Below are 20,790 nucleotides of genomic sequence, written 5' to 3' on the forward strand. Positions count from 1 at the left end.
AGTACAATGGCTTACTCCCAAAATATTAATTGATGGATGCTATTGATAATTGTGTGTTCTGAGACTACATCTAATAGCTAACAGAATCCAGATAGACTGTTCTGCATCCAAAATTGACCAGTTTTCATAATTCTTAGAGTAACCTGCCAGCTATGTTTTAAATAAAATAAAATCCTGGGGGTACTTCTGTTATTTCACTTATGTAAGCATAAGAAGTTTGAATAGAATAATAGAAGATATAGAGGGTTTTTCACAGAATTCAGAAATGGAGGAAATGAGGTACCTTGAGGAACCATGGAAAATGAATTAAATGGCACATTAGTTCTGTCACTTTCCTTTTTGGTCAGTTATTCTCCCATAATAAGATTTTGAATTGAAGTACGTTTCAAAAGCAAAACAAAAGTCATTGAGAAAATAGAAATAAAAAAGGATCGTTTAGAAACAGCTTTTTTTTCTCCCCTTGAAAATACAGTGACAGTTCAGAATTTACTAAGAGAATGTCAGCCTCTCACTGTCAGTACTTGATGAGATAATATAGAAGGAAGAGTTAAAAATACTGGAATTTAGGGCTTCCCTGGTGGCGCAGTGGTTGAGAGTCCGCCTGCCGATGCAGGGTACGCGGATTCATGCCCCAGTCCGGGAAGATCCCACATGCCGCGGAGCGGCTGGGCCCGTGAGCCATGGCCGCTGAGCCTGCGCGTCCGGAGCCTGTGCTCCGCAAAGGGAGAGGCCACAACAGTCAGGGGCCCGCGTACCGCAAAAAAAAAAAAAAAAAAAAAAACTGGAATTTACAAATAAATAATAAATTTATAGTAAATATAATTTTGCTAGTAACGAATTTAGTGATTAAGGAATGTTATATTTTTAGTATGATATACTATAAAAATATTAGAAATTATTTATGGTATTTCAGATTTGAGGAAAGTTTATTTGGAATTATTATTTGAGCTTTATTTTAAATTTGGTTATTGTTTGTATTGAGCCATATGTATGACTGTTAATTACAGTGAAGTCATAGATCCATAAGATGAATAGATTATAGAGTTTTATAATTCAAAGAAATAATCTGTTCATTTTTAATAACAGCAAACATTACTTATTAGGTAGTTACTATGGCCTAGGGACTTTAATAAGTATTCAAAATACATTATTTAATTCTGTTAATATCACCTGTACATATTGTGCTATAGTGCTGCATTTTATTTGCAGTCATTTCAAATAACATGAAATAAGTTCTGTACCCTGTATAGTAACCTTTATCATCTTTGTTATACAAATATTGTGCTTAAATATTATGTGGGATATTGATTGCAAAATTTCTCTGATTTGGGGGTGTTTAAATATGTATTTCCTTCTTCCATGAGTTTACGAATCTTAAGTATTACATTGACTGATAATTGTTTCTTTTGTTGCAGAACTGTAAGAGTAAATGGGTCCAATAATTGGAATGACTCCAGAAAAGAGAGCTGAAACTCCAGGAGCTGAAAAGGTTGCAGGATTAAGCCAGATTTACAAAATGGGAAGCTTGCCTGAAGCTGTTGATGCTGCCAGGCCAAAGGCCACTCTAGTGAACAGTGAGTCAGCAGATGATGAACTCACAAACTTGAACTGGCTTCACGAAAGTACTAATCTCCTAACAAACTTCAGCTTTGGAAGTGAGGGTCTTCCAATTGTTAGTCCATTGTATGACATAGAGGGAGATGATGTGCCATCCTTAGGACCGTCGTGCTATCAGAACCCAGAAAAAAAATCAGCAACTTCAAAACCCCCATACTCCTTTAGTCTTCTCATTTATATGGCTATTGAACACTCTCCAAATAAATGTTTGCCTGTCAAAGAAATTTATAGCTGGATACTGAACCGCTTCCCATATTTTGCAACTGCACCAACAGGCTGGAAGAATTCTGTTCGACATAATCTGTCCCTGAATAAATGTTTTCAGAAAGTGGAAAGAAGCCATGGCAAGGTCAGTGTTTATGAACATTGCTATATTTAGGGAGGTGGGGGAGAATTAACATGGAGATCTTAACATATGAGGAAATCAAAGGAAGACAAAAAATAGTCAATCAGATTACTTCAACTTGAGGTTAATTATATTCACCGTTTGCTTTCATTTGAGAAGTTTTTAAATTTCTTCAGTATTGATATAAACTAGCAGAATTATTTTCAGTCTACTATAGGTACATAAATTAGGGTTTATTTATTATTATTTTCTCTTTTTTTAAAACTTTTAATAATTAAAGTATAGTTAATATACAATGTTGTGTTAGTTTCAGGTGTACAGCAAAGTGATTCAGTTATAATTAGTTTTTTTAATGTTCTAACTTTCTATTCTTAGTTTCTATAATGTTCTTGTCACTATATTTATGTATTATTCTTATTTATTCAACGTGACCATCTCTGCCTTATAATTGGAGTGTGGATCATTTACATTAATGTAATTGATATGGTTGGATTTAAATCTGTCATTACGTTATTTTTTTTCTATTTGCTGTATCTGTTCTTTTTTCCTTTTCTCCACTTTTCTTGCCTTTTTGTCAATTGAGTATTTTTTATGATTCAATTTTATCTCTTCTATTGCCTTACTAGCTACTCTTTTTTTTTTTAAACTCGTTGCTATACAGTTTTCAGTATATATTTTTAATTTATCACAGTCTACCTTCAAATAATTTTAATTCACTTATTATCTGGCCTTTTACAGAAAAAGTTGACTAATCCTGATGCCCTATCTGGATCAATTCCTTTTTCCCAAGAAGTTGATTTAACATTTCTTATAGTTTGGGTCTACTAGCAATGAAATATTTTTTTAACCTTTTGGTGGGGGATGGGTATGGAATTCTAGGTTGACAGGGTTTTTTTAAAGTACTTTAAAGACATTACTCTCTTCTGGCTTGCATAGTTTCTGAAGAGAGGTCTGTTACGATTCTTATCTTTGTTGTTCTGTTTGTAATTTTTTTTTCTTACTATCTGTCTTCAAGATTTTTCTCTTTATCACTACTTTTTAGCAGTTTGATTATGATGTGCCTAGGTGTGTTCTTCTTTATTTTTATCCTGCATTGGTTTTTCAGAGGTTCTTGGATCTGTGGTTTGTTGTCATTCATTAAACGTAGACATTTTTTTCCTCATTATCTCTTCACATATTTCTTGTGGTTCACCATCTACTTCTGGGCTCCAAGTAAAAATATATTAGACCATTTGCTATTGTCTCACCTGTTGGTTGCTCTGTCCCTCTTCCTACTCTTTTCTTTCTTTGTTTCAGTTTGGATAATTTCTATTGATCCTTCTATAGTTTGTGGGGGTTTTCTTTTGAATATTTGAATTTTATTTTATTTATTTTTTATACAGCAGGTTCTTATTAGTTATCTGTTTTATACATATTCGTGTATATATGTCAATCCCAATCTCCCGATCTTTCTATAGTTTTATTCTTTCATTTCATTTTGTTCATTCTGCTGATTAGCCTGATAAAGTTGTCTTCATATTTTTAAGTATTTTCATTTGCCTTTTAAAAAATAGTCACCATCTTTTTGTTAAAATTTCCCACTAGATCTTTAAGCATATTAATCATAGTTATAGTGTCTGTCTGATAACTTTAATATCTGGTCCATCTCTGGGTCTGGTTTTGTTGATTGTTTATCTCCTGCTTTTGTGTGTTGCATAATTTGGGATTAAGTGGCAGCCACTGCTTGTTAAAGAATGGTAGAGACTGAGGTAAATAATATTTCTATCCAGAAATAGATATTCCTCTACTTCTGTCACATTGTTAGTTGAACAGGTATTGGTCAATCTAGTAAATAATTGAACTGGGTTTGGGTTTTGTGGTTGTCATAGTTACCTTCAGTGTACCATAGTCTTCACATTCCTACAGAGATGGATTGTTGATACTTTGTACTTAGTGTGAGGCCTGGAATGTCAGGTGATTTTTTCTCAGCATTTCTGCTCCAACTCCATCTTTCAGTTTGTGACACATTTAGAGGTGAGAGGAGTTGAATATTTCTCTCTGTACTCTTGCCCCTTCCTTAGCAATAGATTGCTCTTGCTTGTTACTTGGTGCAAAGTTCTTAGTGTGAACAGGGTGGGTTTCTCGGTTCTTCTGCTCCAGTTTTAGTCTTAAGCAGACTCTGTACACCTGTGCCTCAAGAGTGGGACTTTCCTTGTCTCCTCCACGAGCAAACAGTCTCTCCCATTTACTCAGAGTGGAGTCTAGAGCTGCACTCATCAATAGCCAATTACCTACATATGGCTAGTGGTTGGCATATTGGATAGCACAAGATAGGATATTTCTGTCATTGTATAAATTCCTCCTGGACATCACTGTCCAGCACTCAGGCCAATTTCTTGCTCATTCCCATCATGGTGAGTAGATGTTGCCTAATATCAGTGGGAAGTTCTAGGTACAAGTGAGTGACCATTTCCCAGCAGCAGCAGATCTCTGCTTTGTATCTTTAAAGGATTTGGGCATGAACAGATCTCCTGCCCTTCTAATGGCATGTAGTATTGAATACATTGCCTAGTGTCAGTAAAGTGTGAGGATAGCTGGGTTTTGTACTTTTCTCCCAACAGCAGCCATCCTTTCCCGGGGACTGAGGTGAGGAGTGTACTTTGCCTCTTTCTCAGTGGCAGACTGCTTTTGCTTCGTATGGAGCTTTGTCCAGGGTTTAGGCAGGTTTTGTGCCTCTGCCACAGTGACACCTGATCTCACCTTATGCTCATTCAGGGCCTGGAGCATGAATGGGCTTTGCCTGATATCTTTGCTCCAGCCTCAGACCGTGGTAGGTTCTGCACATCTGTCTCCATCTCCAAGGGTGTCTTCCTTCGGTCTCCTGCCTGCCTACAGTTTTGAGTATTTTTTTTTCTTGCCTTTTATTGTGACTGCCACTTCTTCCATGCTCTGCCAAATGTGAAACTGTTCACATGTTTCGTCTCTCCTCACAGGACCTGTCATACTTCAAAATTCAATTATTTCTGTTGTCTTGCAGCCTTAGATCTCAGATAGGCTCATAAAAAATTATGGTTATATAGGCTATTTTGTTTTTTAATTTTTTTTGGCTGTGTTGTGTCTTCGTTGCTACACATGGTCTTTCTCTAGTTGCGGCAAGAAGGGGCTACTCTTCGTTGCAGTGCGCAGGCTTCTCATTGTGGTGCCTTCTCTTGTTGCGGAGCATGGGCTCTAGTAGTGTGGACTTCAGTAGTTGTGGCACACCGGCTCAGCAGCTGTGGCTCGCGGACTCTAGAGCTCAGGCTCAGTAGTTGTGGCACATGGGCTTAGTTGCTCCGCGGCATGGGGATCTTCCTGGTCCAGGCTCGAACCCGTGTCCCCTGCATTGGCAGGCGGATTCTTAACCACTGCACCACCAGGGAAGTCCTGTTTTTTTCTGGTTAGGCTGGAAGTGATGTTCTTTTATGGCTTTCTATACCCCAAGTGGTAGCAGAAATCTCCTATTCTTATTTAGAATAAAAGTTAAAAGGACAAGTACTTATATTTTTTGGTAACTGAAGGATTTTATAGGACAGTGCTTTTCAAACTTGAATGTACCTACTGATCATCTGGGAATCTTGTTAAAATACTGATTCTGCTTCAGCAAATCTAGGATGGGGACTGAGGCTCTTTCATTTCTAACAGGCTCCCAGGTGATCCTGATGCCTCTAATCCATGGACACACCCTGGGTAGCAAGACATTTGGACACATCATCATCTTAGAACTAACTTAAAGGAGCTTATTAGTTATCTATTGCTATGTAATAAATTGCTGTGTAACACATTCTCTACTACACATGGAATATTTATGAAGGCCAACTATGTGGTTAGGCCATTAAACAAAGCCTTAGCAATTTCAAAGGATCAGTCTCTGTTATAGCCAGCCTCCAAGATGGCCCCCAAATGAGCCCCACCTTCCGGTATTTGTGCCCTTGTGTAGTCCCCTCCAATACTGCGTAGGGCTGACTCGTGTAACCAAGAGGATATTGTGGAAATGATGGAGTGTGCCTTTTGAATCCAGGTTATAAAAGACATTATGGTTTCCATCTTGGATTTTTGGCTGATTAGCTCTGTGGGAAGTCAGCTGCTATATCATACAGACACTTAAATAGCCCTGTGGAGAGGCCCCTGTGGCATGGAAATGAGGCCTCCTTCCAATAGCCATATGAGTGAGCCATTTTGGAAGCAGATCCCCCTGCCCCAGTCAAACTTTCCTTTCAGATGACTGAAAGCATTGGAAATTTTGGATGTATCCTTTCCACCATGCATTATAAGATTTTATTTTTTGAACTGTATCCTTAATTCTTTTCTAGTTTTAGACCTATTGTGTTTATGCTTATGATGGGATGTAAAAGGGGAACTGTCTACTAGATATTTAGAAATATGATACAGGAATGGGAGTGACATTATGGTATTAAAGCTCTAAGTTTAAAAGCCCTCAGCACTGATTTTCAGTAGAAGAGTATAGGAAAAGTATGGTATAATGGAAGCCAGGGAGAGTCAGTTTACGTGTGAATGAGCAACAGTGTCAAATGCTGCAAAAAAACTTGAAAATGATTAGCTAAGAAGTGATTGAGACAAATAGCAGCCAAAAGATTAGAATTAAAAATATATGAACAGTGGTTATTTCTATTGTGGCCACTTTCGAGCTACCAACATTATGTCATTAAATGCGAAGTGGATAGGGGATGTTTACAGTCAGCAGCACACCGCTGTATGTAAGGAACACATACAATCCAATAAGAAAAAGAAAACCTGATAGGAAAATTGACAAGAATATGAACAGGGGGTTCACAGAGGAGGAAATACACATGGCGATAAACATATGCAGAGATGTTCATCCTCTCTAGCAATCAGGGACATACAAATTAAAAGAACAAAAAAACAGTTTTTACCCATTAGATTGCAAAATTTTTTAATGTTTTATTAGTTGAGGATATGGGGAAATAAATCAATATCAATAGTTTCTCACCATTAATAAGAGTGTAAATTAGTATGACCATTCATGAGGGCAACTTGGCAGTAGTTATTAGAATTAGAAACGTGCGTATCCTTTGATCTAATGGATCAGATGCGGATTTCTCCCCTTAAGTAAAACTCATACTTGCACACAAAGAGATGCATTCAATATATAAGAATATTCATTGTGGTAAAGTTCTAGAACAATATGTCTAATGTGGTATAATTTGTATTAGTGATCAAAAGTGATTTGTTCTTGTCCCTAATTTTTAATTGTATGCATTATTTATATAATTAACCTGAGCGTTTTTGAATCTTTAGAGAAAGAAAGGAGTTAAGGAAGTGAAAGCTAGTGAATGGGAAAACATACAGTCCAGATTTCAGGGAGAGTGTGATAAAGAGAAAGAAATTATCTTATGAGCTAATAAAGAATATGAGACTAAATACAAAAATTGTAATACATTGGCACAAAAATTAGCCAGCTATTGCCACAGGTCGGGGTGAGAGGGAAGGAACTGGTAGGTGATGGTCTTCACGAAAATCAATGGATCACTTTACTTAAATGTCTGAAATTTGGACAGAAAGTGATACATTCAAGTGGGATTGGGAAGGCTTGTGAATTTCTTTTTTTTTAATTTATAAAATACTTCTTGAATCAATGCCTCAAAATGACAGTATTTCTCTTCCAATCGGCAAAAGGCAAGCAAGTTATACTTACTTTCCATTAGATGCTGGAACTGAATTTGGCAACCTTGAAAGCACTTTTCTGATGAAAGCTGTTATCTAGAGATGGTAATCTCACAAAAGAAGACAAGGTTGACAAAGGTCCAGGTCAAACTACAAATTGATATTGATACCCAGCCAGCTGGTATAGCTGTTGATTAGTTTCCTACCCTCATCCATACCATAGTTACCACTCTCAAAAGATGGGTCTAAAAATCTTGGCTTGGCATTTATCTGTCTCAGAATTTTAAAATTACAAAAGCTAGACATGGTGGTTTTTTGTTTTTGTTTGTTTTTATGTCTTAAATGTTAACACTGAAGTCTTAAATCTGCTTTTCTAACTTTTTGTAAAAGCCAAACTAAAACAGTTAATGGAGACTTTAACTGGGAAACATGAAATTAGAAGTTTTCCCTGGTTTAGTACAATTTTAGTCTGTACGTTTTTGTAGCCGTGATTTGCTTCAATAGCTAAATCCCAAGAAAGGAAGTCATGCAAGCCACCATAAAAGCTCACACTATAAGCAAGAGTTATGAATGCCCTTTTAAATTTAGTGGTTTTAAAAACCACTGGAAAAGGTAGTCAAGGGGAGAAACTATTAAAATGTACAGGGCAGGTACATAAAAACATTTCAGGAATAGGGAACATTGTTTCTTCTCCCAGTTTTCTTTACAACTTCCATTAAGATAAATCTTTTAAAATTTCAATTCTTAATATATTCCTCATTTCTTCAAAAGCTTCTGTGGTTCTTTACCAAATAAGTCCAGAAGCCTTAGAGTTCCAAAATGCAAAATAGTACATGAGAGAATGCACATTTCCTGTTTCCATTGCACAAAAAATGTCTTGTAATAGGCAAATTTATTTTTAAACAATACTTCTAAAACTCTTTATTACTTGTGTTCCATCATCTAAGCACAACTTAATAAAGAAGCAAAGTTTTTAAGTGAGACTTAGATTACAAATAAGTTTTTTGCTCTAGACTCTAACACATAGATTAGCAAATACATAATTTTATCTTGTTACTGATAGTTTGTGAACAGACCCAGTGAACGGAAGTGCTGCCATGGTAACATAAACCAGACTGTTATTTGGAGAACTTACTCAAGACACTTAACTGCCCTGAACTACAAGTTTTCAGTACTAGTTCTTCCAATTTGCTGTTTCAAAGAAATAGCAGTTCTGAAAAGATCAAAATAATTTGCAGTTCTCTCACAAGAGAATTTTAAAAGTAGATTTGAACTAAACAGCTTCTAGGAGTATAATCTCAGGAATACCAAGATAGAACATGGTTAGAATTATTAAAATAATTGTCTTAGTCAATATATGAAAAATAATTCATGCATATCTTTTCTGTATGAAACTGAAGTGGTTTTGGGGCAAAGGATGTAGTGGGTGCTAACATTTTAAAGTTTTATTTCCCAATCTTCAAAACACATTTACCACTTAGGCCAAGTGACTGAAAATATATCTAATTTAAGATGTTCCATCACTTAATTCAAAACTACATTTGTAAAATTTGACTTCCTTTGGAAAAAAATTAAAATTTCAAATACTTGTTTAGTGTACTTCATGTGATATCTTGCTGCTGTAGGCCAGAAAAAGTTTCACCTGATAGTATGGTATGTTTCTTACTATATTACAGTGTGATTTGACACCCATGGTTTTTCTTTTCCAATACATTTAAGTTGCTAGGATGTTAAAAGCTGCCTTATACTCAATTACCATACTTTTCCTCAGACAAGAATGTTTTTCCTTTATCAATTTAATTCATCTTTTTTTTTCTAACTTTTGTCTCTTCAGAATTAATTGATTTTTGTTCTTATTGTTGATGTTTTTAAAAACTCCCTCATCTCTTAGAAGAGGAGTAGGAATATATTGTTATTAAGCCATATGCACTTACTATTGATATATGCCAATTTCAGTATAATCTCTTAGTATTCACTTAGTTTGCAGCTCTATGTCGCTTACATATAAATTACCTTATTTGACTCTCATCACAACTCAATGAAGTGGCCTGTTTTTTTAATTCTACAGATAAAATATGAGAGGACACTCTTAGAGATTAAGTGATTTGTCCACTATCAAGTAGCCAATCAATAAGCAATGATTAGCACCTCAGTTTGAAAACATGTGAAACAGTATTCTTGCCATTCTGCTATAATAGTTACGACATGATATTTAGAGATAAAAAAGCCTCAGTAATAGGCTAATGTTACCTTGAAAAAGAGTTCAGGAAATGGAAGCACCCTGGAATTTATCACATTAAATCTTCAGCAATGATAATAGCTTATATCATATAGGATTTTATACAAGCAAAAAGGAGTAGGGGAATAGGACACAGGTCAGTTTTATTGTTGTCTATATAATTGTTAATGTTGTGAAGTGTAATTCAAATTTTAAGAAAGGTTTTTTTAGATGTTGGGGGTAGGAGTTTATTAATTAATTTATTTATTTTTGCTGTGTTGAGTCTTCGTTTCTGTGCGAGGGCTTTCTCTAGTTGTGGCAAGCGGGGGCCACTCTTCATCGCGGTGCGCGGGCCTCTCTTGTTGCGGAGCACAGGCTCCAAATGCGCAGGCTCAGTAGTTGTGGCTCACGGGCCTAGTTGCTCCACAGCATGTGGGATCCTCCCAGACCAGGGCTCGAACCCATGTTCCCTGCATTAGCAGGCAGACTCTCAACCACTGCGCCACCAGGGAAGCCCCAAGAAAGGGTTTTTGAAATAGCAAAGGTGTAATATAATAACAAAAATTAGTAACAGTTTGAATCTCACTAATCTTGTGAGTTAGTTCTGAGGAAGTTTTGTACATCATGGTGGGAGGGGGTCAGGTTATACCTTATATTTAATTTTTGACATTTGTATCTTCAAGAGATTAAATATCTTCAAAAATATTTATTGAAATTTAGTATAAGTAACTAGCGGAATAGAAACAGAAAAACAAATTTGCATGCTATTAGACGGGAAGAAACAGGAACAATTTTTAAAACTACAAAGAAAATGAACATAAAATATAACAGTAGTAGCCAATGTTTGAGTGCTTTTGTGTCTGGTAGGTACTGTTTTATATATATTTTGAGCATACTAATATACAGAGAACATAGACATTTTTCTAAAGGTTACACAGCTGTTAAGTGACAGAGCCAGGATTCCAAAATAGGTTTTCTTCCTCCAAGGCTTGTACTCTTAACTTCTGTACAAGTAGTGTTTAGCTCTGGGGCAGTGTGGGATGAATTTGCAATTGGACCTCCTCTTTGCATGGCTATAGGGTTTTGTACGTAAGCTGTAGGTAGATGTGGTACATTTGTAGGGATGTGCATCTAGTCAGACTCTTCAGGATGTATAGGTAGGGATGGATGTTCAGCTAAAGAAGTAGGAAAGATACATCCTGAAGGAAGAGTTTGCAGGTGATCTTACAGCTCCTGAAGTCCTTCAGTTATTTAGTTTGACTAGCTCGCCTAGTGTGTGTGGCATTTGACCATACCCACTTAGTTTTTATATAACTGTGTTTCTTATACCTTTTATTTACTAGATAATCTGTAATTGTAGTTTGGATATCTTTTTAATACAAGAGTGTTTATAAATTTCCAAGTGGTCAGAGAATTTTGTTGTTGGGATATTTTTTTTTCTTTTTATGCTACAGTGATCTTTAAAGGGTAATTTATTTTTCTTCATGGTCCAATCAATGTTTGTAGTTTTTTCTGTTAATATTTGGAAAGTATACTCTCCAAGAATTCATTAATTACATCAGTGTTTTTCATAGGTGTTCCACAGAGCACTAGCTTCCTCAGATGTTTCCTGGGAGAAAGAGGTTCTGTGTCAAATAACTTTGGGAAACTTCTTAAAACAGGTTTAATTAAAGCAGGACTGTTTAGGACCCTTAATCTGCTAATATGTAATGTAACCTTCTAAGAACGAAAGAGGTAAAATACTCAGCATTTTTCAAACCTATTTGAAGGAATTATCTCATAGCCTGGCCTTTCCCCTTGCACATTAGATCATTTTCATGAGATTCTTCAGGTATGTTGTCTACTTACCTTCCTGGTAAGCTGTTCCTTCATATTCGGGGAATTGTGGAGCAGGTAAGCCAGTCTTTCAGGTACCTGCCATTTGCAATTTAGTGGGCACTTCTGTTATATTTTCTCTAGTTTCCAGAAATCATACAAATTGTATTATTTTTAGATTCTAATGACTATTTCCATGAAATCTGGGCTCGTGTGCCCATTACCATATTATCCAGAAGTTCCTCGAATGTTGTAACTTAACCATCTTGAGGGAAGCGTTGATACTTCTTCTTCTTTTTTATCTTTTACAGGAGTCTTTTCCATGCCTCAGTTTTTGACTTAACTACTCTCTGAGACTTTTGCCATCTTTTCATTAAATTGTTTGCCTTGAATTTAAACAGTTTAAATGGGAAACTAAACACTAGTGTTAATGCCATAAAAAATAAAGTTATTTTTATATGCATCACCTAATATATTGTTTAGCACTTTTGGGAGAATGACACTACCTAATCTTTTCTTTCTTTAACAGTAATGATAAGGGGTAACATTTGTTGACATCTTAGCATGTGGAGGGCCACCTTGTACAGCCCTTCATGCTGTTCTCTGCACAGCTTGGTGTTGTATCATTCTCACAGAATGTGATGTGAATGCCATGTCCTAGAGTTGTGCAGTCCTGTGGCCCTATGTGCCATGCAATGTGCAGAGTACTTTATGCATAATGTAATCCATAGAACAAACCTATGAGGTAGGTACTGTTATTATCCATACCTTACAAATAAGGGAATAATGGCCCAGAGAAATAGAGGTTAGTTAACCTTCCTAAAATTACACAGCGGGTCAATGGCAGGGCAGGGGATAGGAACCCAGGCAGTCTGCTTCTGGGGCTTTTAGTCACACAGTCCATTCCTAGCAAATTTACTTCAACTTTTGCATTGTATTCAAAAGGTAATATTGGGGTTTTTTCCCCACACACATTTATTAAAAACATTCAGACACTGATTTTGTGTGTCTTAAAGTTCCAGGTTACTAATTCTTATATATTTTATTCTAGGTTAATGGAAAAGGCTCCTTATGGTGTGTTGATCCAGAATATAAACCCAACCTTATGCAAGCACTGAAGAAGCAACCTTTTCCCTCAAAATCAACATTTTACAGCCCTCTTGCATCACCACAAAGGTACATGATCTAACATGTAAATGTCAGTTGTGATATATAAGATTTCATTATATGAGATGGAGAAACTTAGAGTTGTAGTGTTTTTTTGTTTTTTAATTATATAGAGATTTATGAATAAGACATTAGCGTAAGGCATTTTTACTTATAGTCTAACTTACTAGGAAACAGGATGTTGGATAAGTGAGAACATAAATTCTGGAAAATGTAGTTAATAATATTCTAACTAATCTCTAAAGACAGTGATAATATGATTTCAGGTATAACCTGAAACCTTTTTGTAAAGGTTAAACCATTTAAATTGTCTGCAGTGCTAATGCTGACCTGAAGACATGGGCAAGTAAAAGTATATTTAAAAATTTTTAAATAAGGTGATTAAATTTGTCATTGCAGCATTTTTATATACATATTTATATTTCTTTTTCTATTTTAAGTTTTTTTCCTTCACAACATGTTTAATATTAGAAAATTATGTTCAAGTCTCAAATTTTTAAATGTTGTCAAGTAAAATAATGCTTTGGAGTTTTTTATTTGTTTTGTTTCTGCTGGTAAATATAATTATGATTTTCCTTGGCTTCTGTTTTCTCAGTGATCAAATTGATCTTATAGCTCAATTTGATCTTATAGCTTTCCAATTTTAAGTTAAATCTGAAAATGATATGATGTCCTTAAATCTGATTGTTTCCTTTTCTTAAAGAAACCTTCAGAATCTTTTTTTAAAATTCTATTACATATATTCATTTTAGTTAAAAATGACAGATTTTGTCAAGATACTTTTAAGGGTAGTCTATAAAAAGTTTTTTAAGCTTTTTAATAAAATAATACATGGCAATTTTGAAACATACACAAAAGTAGGGAGAAAGAGTGAACTCCCATTTGCAACAGTTATCAACATTTCATGTGTTTACTTTCTTTAAGTATTATTAGATGACTTTTAGAGGAGTGTTTATAGCTGATATACAGTTAAAAAAATTAGTAAGACTAAAGTTGAAATGTCAGCAATATGTATACATGTGTACTCATTGAGATTTAAGCTTATCTACCGTATTAGTAGATTAGAAGGATCATTATAAGAAGAACTGGTTTATCCTTATGAAATGAAACCTAGAAAAGACGTTATCAGAGTTTATATTCTCATTGTTTGGGAGTTGATACCTTCTTTAATGTTGGTGCTTATGAGATGTCCTAGTTAAAAAAAATAATAGTTTAGAAACTAATGGTAAGTTCTGCTGATGGTCCTTTCATGTTTTATTTAGCAATGTTATTTTTTATTAAAATTAAATGGGAGAATTGGCACTCTTTTTCATATACCATCAAAAATACACTTTCCTGTGCCTTTGATATGATGCATTTTCATGTTTATATTTTTTAGCTTTATCATATGTTTATATGTTAAATAAAGCTGATTTTGTGGTTTAAAAACAGGTAGATAAAACAACAGCATAAAGATTATAATCTTTGACTTTAAAACATTACCTTAATATTTTTAGAAACATTTTCTCTTTATCATTGTTTGGCAAAATGACAGTTCCATCTGACACGACATTGTGTAGCCCTTTCATGTCATAATTGGTAAGTCTGAGGAAGAGAATGATCTATAGAGTATGTAAAACTGTGATTAAGAAATAGACTTTTAATTTGGTTAGCAAAACAGATTTTTTTTAAATACTATCAAAAATTCCAAAGAAGAGAAATAGTTTGTCCCAAAAATGTCTTAATTTTTGGAACTAAAAAAACAAAAACAAGAAAAAAACCACTCGTCTTTTTTCATGAATATAGAAAGTTTAATTTGATACCGATATTTATTGATTAAGTCAGGAACTTATCTGTTTTTTGTCATCACCATACAGTCTTCCTTAAACATTGTTTTGATAAACACTTTATTTCTATAGTAACACCTGTATTAATATCATATCAAACTTAGGCATCCAATACAAAACCAAACAGTAACTATTACGTATTGTCTATTGTTCCGGGCATTTTAAATTCATTATTCTTATTTAATTATCACAGCAACCCTATGTGGGAGGTTTAATTATTCCTGTTTTACAGATGAAGAAACTAAAAGATTAATTATTTTGCCTAAGAACCCCCAAGTAGTTGTGATTTAAACTTGGATCTTATGCTCTTTCTGCTTTGGCAGACTCTTCCTAAACTGAATAGTATTAGCAAAGAAAACAAGGTAAAAATAGTTTGTGTTTTTTATTGTACAAATTAGTTGTATTTGTAACTAAGTTCTATAAAATGTGAAATAAAGATCTTTTATAAGTTTGCTTGTCTTATCTCTTTTTCAGTGGTTCCTTATCACCTCACTACTTAAGCTCTGTACTCAAGCAGAACCAGGTGCGAACTCTCAAAGGTATGTGAAAGATCAGTATTTTAAATCATAAAAACTCAGATCAAAAATCAGAATTTTTGTTTAATTATTTTTTAATTATAAAAGTATTAAATGTTCATTGTAGAAGTTTTGGAAAATAAAAACATTTATAAAAAAGAAACTAAAACTTACCCTTTATTCTGCTGTTAACTTTTTAATTGGGGTATACTTGATGGTATACTTGATATTATATGTTTCAGGTGTACAACATAGTGATTCACAATTTTTTAAGGTATACTCCATTGATAGTTATTATAAAATATTGACTCTATTCCCTGTGTTGTACAATATATCCTTAAAGCTTATTTCTTTTATGCATAGTGGTTTGTACCTCTTAATCCCCTACCCCTATCTATCTTGCACCTCTGCTGTTCACATTTTAATATAATTGCTTTGGTCCTTTTTATGCCTTTCACGTGAGTAGATATGTTTGCGTGCATGCACATACATGCACATACACCCCCCACCTCCCACACACACTTTTTCTCCACTGGGATTATACTGTGTATACTGTTTTATATCCCTGTTTTCATTTCCTTTCATGTATACTTTTCCTTGAAAATAGGGAAATATTTCTTAGAAATGCCCGCAATAGAGAATTATCTTTTTAAGTCTGTCAGACTAGAATAGAGGTTGACAAACTATGTCCCATGGGCCAAATCTGGCCTGCCACCTGTTTTTGTACGGCCTTTGAGTTAGGGATGGTTTTACGTATTTCTTTTATAGGTTAAGTGTAAAGAACTATAATTTAGGAAGAAAGCAATAAGTTAACTTTTAGAATTTTGTAGACTTTTAAAAAGTAGGTCAAAATTCTGAAATTGCAGTTTTCCCCCCCTACTCATAGTTAGTATTACAGGTTAGTGATATATTAACATAAGTTTTCCATTTTCCTGTTACCTGCATGAGTAAATGTGCTCTCTTTACATTTAGGTATTGCTGAAACTTCCTTTATCTTTTTATTGCCTCAGTGAGTTCTGACCCTTAGTCTTTTAAGCTTAGTTCATATATGCATTTTGAGAACATTTTCTCCTTTGAATTCTGGGGTTTATTTGGAATTTCTTCTTGCTCTTGTTCTATTCCATCCAAATTCTTCTTCTTCCTTTGGGGAGCAGCTTCCACAACTAGAGCATAGGTACTTCTTCATCTAATGAGTTTACATCTCTCGTGACTGCTAACACCTTACTTCCCTCCATCTCTATCATTGTGAGTCTTAGGCCTATTCCCTTTCTAGTAATTCACTTGGTGGGGAGGGTGATTGGCATTCTGTCAACCAGTGCAAGTCTATCCTGGAATAGAATACACAATTCTCATGAGTTTTAACAGGAAAACGTAATACCACACAAAAACTTAAGAAAATTTATAATTAAATCAGGTTGCTCTAGCACATATTCATAGACTTCTGAGGAAATTTGCTTTTTCATAACTCTTGATATTATTTCTAGGGTAAAGTTTGAAAAATACAACGATAAATCGATTAAACATTTAACTGTTTATTCTACAAGTACTTTTTGAATTCCTCCATTGTGCCAAGCATTGAACTGGGTGCTTTGGGATATGCAGAGATGAAAGAGACCCAGGCCCTACTCTCAGAAAACATACAGTTTAGTTGAAGAAGGTTGACTAGAATTATGCAGAGTACATTGGGAGAAAAGGAAGTGGGTGGCAAATTAAGCTTAGAGGTGGGTCAGGAAAGGCCTCTTAGAGAAGAAACTGTGATGCTTGAGCTCTGGGCCTCAGAAGTTGGGAGGATATTTCTGGGTAGAGGTGTGGTGGAGGACAGTTGCTAGGAACTGCAGGTCGGTAAGTATGGCTGAAACCTAAGAGCATAGAAGAGGACCAGGTAGCCTCGGTCCAGTGGCTGTAGATGTGATCGTTTAGTGTGGGCAAGGCAAATGAAGAAGTTTAAGCAGGCATTAGCCAAATCAAGGAGAGCTTATTTAGCATAATGAGTTTGAACTTCTTCCTATAACTATAACATTAGTTCGCATTGAGTTCCTGACTGTGGTGTTTCGCATGCATTACAGCAACTCTTTGAGGTATTGTTACCCTCTCTTACAAATAAGGAAACTGAACTTTGGAGAGATTAGGTAACTTTCTCAAAGTCACACAACTAGTAAATGGTATAGAAGGAACTCTGATTTCAGAGCCTGCACTCCTACCAGATATTAGGCGTTGGAGGAACTGCTGAAGGTCTTTAAAGAATGAGATGATATTGTCAGTTTTGTGTTTTGTAAAGATCACTGAAGTTTCATTGTTGGCTCCAGTATTAGAATCCAATATAAGATACATCTGTCACTTCACAGAATCGTCTTTTTTAAAGTCTAATCTTTTTTGCTCATCTTGCCAATAGCTATTTTACAGTATTGTATAGCGGGCAGCAGGAGGCACAGGAATCTCATACTGAGATAGCAAAACAAAACCTGTTTTTGTCAGTATTTGGTGTGGGTTTGGAGTAAATTCATCTGTTTAAAAATATTTATCGAGAGCACTTGTGTGCTGGGCACTGTTCTAGGCCCCAAGGATATATCAGTGAACAAAGAAGACAAAAACAGAACTATATTCTAGTTTGTAAATTTTAGTATTTATACTTGAGCACTAGCATACTACAAGGAAATATGAAACTTAGAGAGTTAATGATGAAGTTAGGGGCTAAGTGCATATCTAAGTTCAAATTTAAGGTTACAAATTAGCATAATTTTTATCTTAATTGAAATGAAAGTAAACTGGTGGTCCAAGCAGCTTAAAGTCTTAGTAATTTTTTGAAATCGCTCTCCTACTTTAAAGAATCACGAGAAACAGCTTCTCTGTTTGGAGGCTCTGTAAATGTGTATATTGGTTTTGATAAAGGCAGTAAATCCTAGTATATTTATTACTTAGCTTATAACCATTTAAATTCTGCCTCTGGTTCTCATATCATTCCTTAAGCAAATGGACTGAGAATCAGATGATAGAAACTTATTTGTCTTATTATAACTCTCACATAGTTAAGACTGATGTCTTTTAAATTTTTTTCTCAATTATTATTAATAATTTCTTAGCATCAAGGCTAAGAAAATATAAACCAGGAGGCATAAATTAACACTTTTTAGGGAGATTTATTTGAACCAGTTATTAAATCAGTAGCATATTTTGAACTCCAGTCAGAACTATGAAGGATAAAAAGGGAAGTAATAAGACTTTTAACTGAGTTGTTGTTGTTATTGTTTAACTCACTTTTGATGGCTCTAATGACAAATGACTGTAAACTAGAAGTGAATTATAGGATTAAACTAAATAGTGTCAGAGAAAATATATACAAAAGACTTTATAAACGAACCAAATTTTCATTCTTCATGAACTGAATATGTTAAATAATATAGCTAATAGTATGTTTATTAAAACCACAGCGCCATCTTTAAAACAGCATGAAGTACTTACTAATGAAAAAAAGCATTATGAAGTGTGTTCAGTTGTGACAATAAACAAATAAGTCTAAAGTTTAATTTTAATACCAAAACTGATTTGGTACTATAAATAAAAATTGTTTGTAAAATCTACACAGACAGTTTTTGTTCCAAGAAGTTCAAGATTGTATTGATAACCAGGTGTTCTTGATTACCGAGTGTCTGCAATCATTTCTCTGGTGCTTATTTTAACACTGAAGTTAAACTTTTTTTAGTTAATTGGCAAGGCATTGTGGGAAGCATACTTAGCAAATGGTCTGAACCAAACAAATCAGATGTAGATAAAATCCTTTTGCAAAGAAGTTTTTGCAAAGAAGTAATTTCATGTAGGAAAATTCAAATTAATTTGCCTGTAACAAATTCCTACAAGAAATAAGGGTATTTAAGGAACACTTTTCCTATCATTCTACTGTTACAGAAACAGTACCTAATTTTTTTATTATTTTAAGAAAGGAAATGGTATTCATGCAACTTTCTTATTTTGTCAGGATAAGTCTCTTAATCAATTTTCTTTAGTTTTAGGTATTGTATTTCAGAAATTAAGAATGTTTTATAGGTGCTTCATTTATAAGATTAATAAATTTCCTGAAATTGTTTCCTCATTATAATGCATTTCAGTATTCGATTCTCTCCCTCACTACCACTCCCTTTTTTTTTTTAAATAAAGTTGGAAACAAGGTAGATATTTAATTATTTCATGGAGCAGGAGTCTCTCTGTTAGTATAATGCCATGCAAGTTGTGCCCTGCACAAGGACACCTGGCTGAGGCAGTGAATGGGCTTTGAAATCAGCCCGCACTCCAGTCCCCAAGCTGTGTGCCTTGGTATAGGGAAACATTCACCTGGAGGCAAGTTTTTTTTTTTTTTTTTTTTTTCCAGTTCACACAGATATACAATATGGGCTATAGCTGTACTTTTTTTTCTTCAAAGACATGTTAGAATACTGAACTCTATCATATTGTAGTCAGGTCTCATTCTGAAAGATAGGAATTGCAGAGGTCTTTGTTTTGCTAGCCTCTGTGGCTGTGGCATGTGGGAATCACTGATTCAAATTCTTTTTAACTTGCTGTTTTTTTCTGCCTGAAATGCTTTTCCTTGGGATGTCTTCATGGTTTCATTCTCTCACCTCCCTGAGGTTTTTGCTCAACTGTTACCTCTCCTTGAGGCCTTCCCTAACCTCTACTTAAAATTGCAACCACCTTTCCCCTCATTCTCTGTCTCCCTTCCCCCTTAATTCTTCTCCCTAGTGTTTTTCACTCTGATATACTGTATTTCTTTGTGTTATGAGAGGTTAGGGATTTTCCTGTTTTGTTTTCTGCTATGTTCTCACAGCCTAGAATGATGTCAGCCTCATAACAGGACACTCTATTGAATGAATAACAGAATAGAGAATTTCCAGTATACTCGGTAATTTTCTACAAAATTTCCTACTCTAATTATAGATGCTTAGTAAGTATTAAGGGATGATGATAGAGTACAAATTAAAGGCCTGGGTTCTGGAGGTAGACTGCACAGGTTTAAATCCCACCTCTATTGTTCTTCAAGGCCCATCTTTGTCCATTTTCTAAGTTAATAATACTTAGAACATGCCAAGGACTCTCTAATTTGGTGGTAATCAGCTTAATCTAAGGAAAGGAGGGAGGGCAAAGATGTAATATATTCTTTACACATTTATCAAGGAACCACTATTTGTTCCAGGCATTATGGAACATAAAGAGGATAGGACATGATTCCTATCTTAAGGAGGCTGACAGTCTATTTGGAAAGACATTGATCTAGAGACTCTGATTCATGAGATCACAGTTTATTCAAGGGAAAGGAGTATAGTATTATGTGCTCCTTCATAGCAACAATCTTCTGATTTACTTAAGCCTGTTTATTAAGGTCAAAAACATTTCCTGCCTTCACAGAGTTTATGGTCAAGATGAGGAGAAAGCAAGTCACTATCCTCATGAATTTATTATCAAAAATAACTTTATAATTAGATATTACAAGTAAAATGCAAAACTTTGGGGTAATAAAAATTTTCCAGCTTTGAGGTATAGAAATGGGGGGTTTCATATCAGTCTTGTTTTAAACTTATTCTTTATAACCTAAAATTTATAAACATTTTCTAACTTTTCCTTCACATTTTAGAGTAT

General features: G+C 34.7%; 1 protein-coding gene across 3 annotated transcripts in view; it reads left to right on the forward strand.

Annotated features, from left to right (window-relative positions):
- FOXN2 (forkhead box N2) overlaps positions 1 to 20,790 on the forward strand; it is a 57,989-nt gene that overhangs the window by 30,579 nt on the left and 6,620 nt on the right. For all 3 annotated transcript variants that reach the window (XM_082641777.1, XM_082641779.1, XM_082641778.1), the window contains exons 2-4: positions 1,416 to 1,966; positions 12,709 to 12,833; positions 15,125 to 15,189. In XM_082641777.1, the coding sequence (XP_082497903.1) occupies positions 1,430 to 1,966; positions 12,709 to 12,833; positions 15,125 to 15,189 (727 nt within the window). In that variant the 5' untranslated portion in view covers positions 1,416 to 1,429. The remainder of the gene's footprint in view (positions 1 to 1,415; positions 1,967 to 12,708; positions 12,834 to 15,124; positions 15,190 to 20,790) is intronic.

This window comes from Mesoplodon mirus, assembly GCF_964341445.2.
Source record: "Mesoplodon mirus genome assembly, chromosome: 14".
Taxonomy (NCBI): Eukaryota; Metazoa; Chordata; class Mammalia; order Artiodactyla; family Ziphiidae; genus Mesoplodon; species Mesoplodon mirus.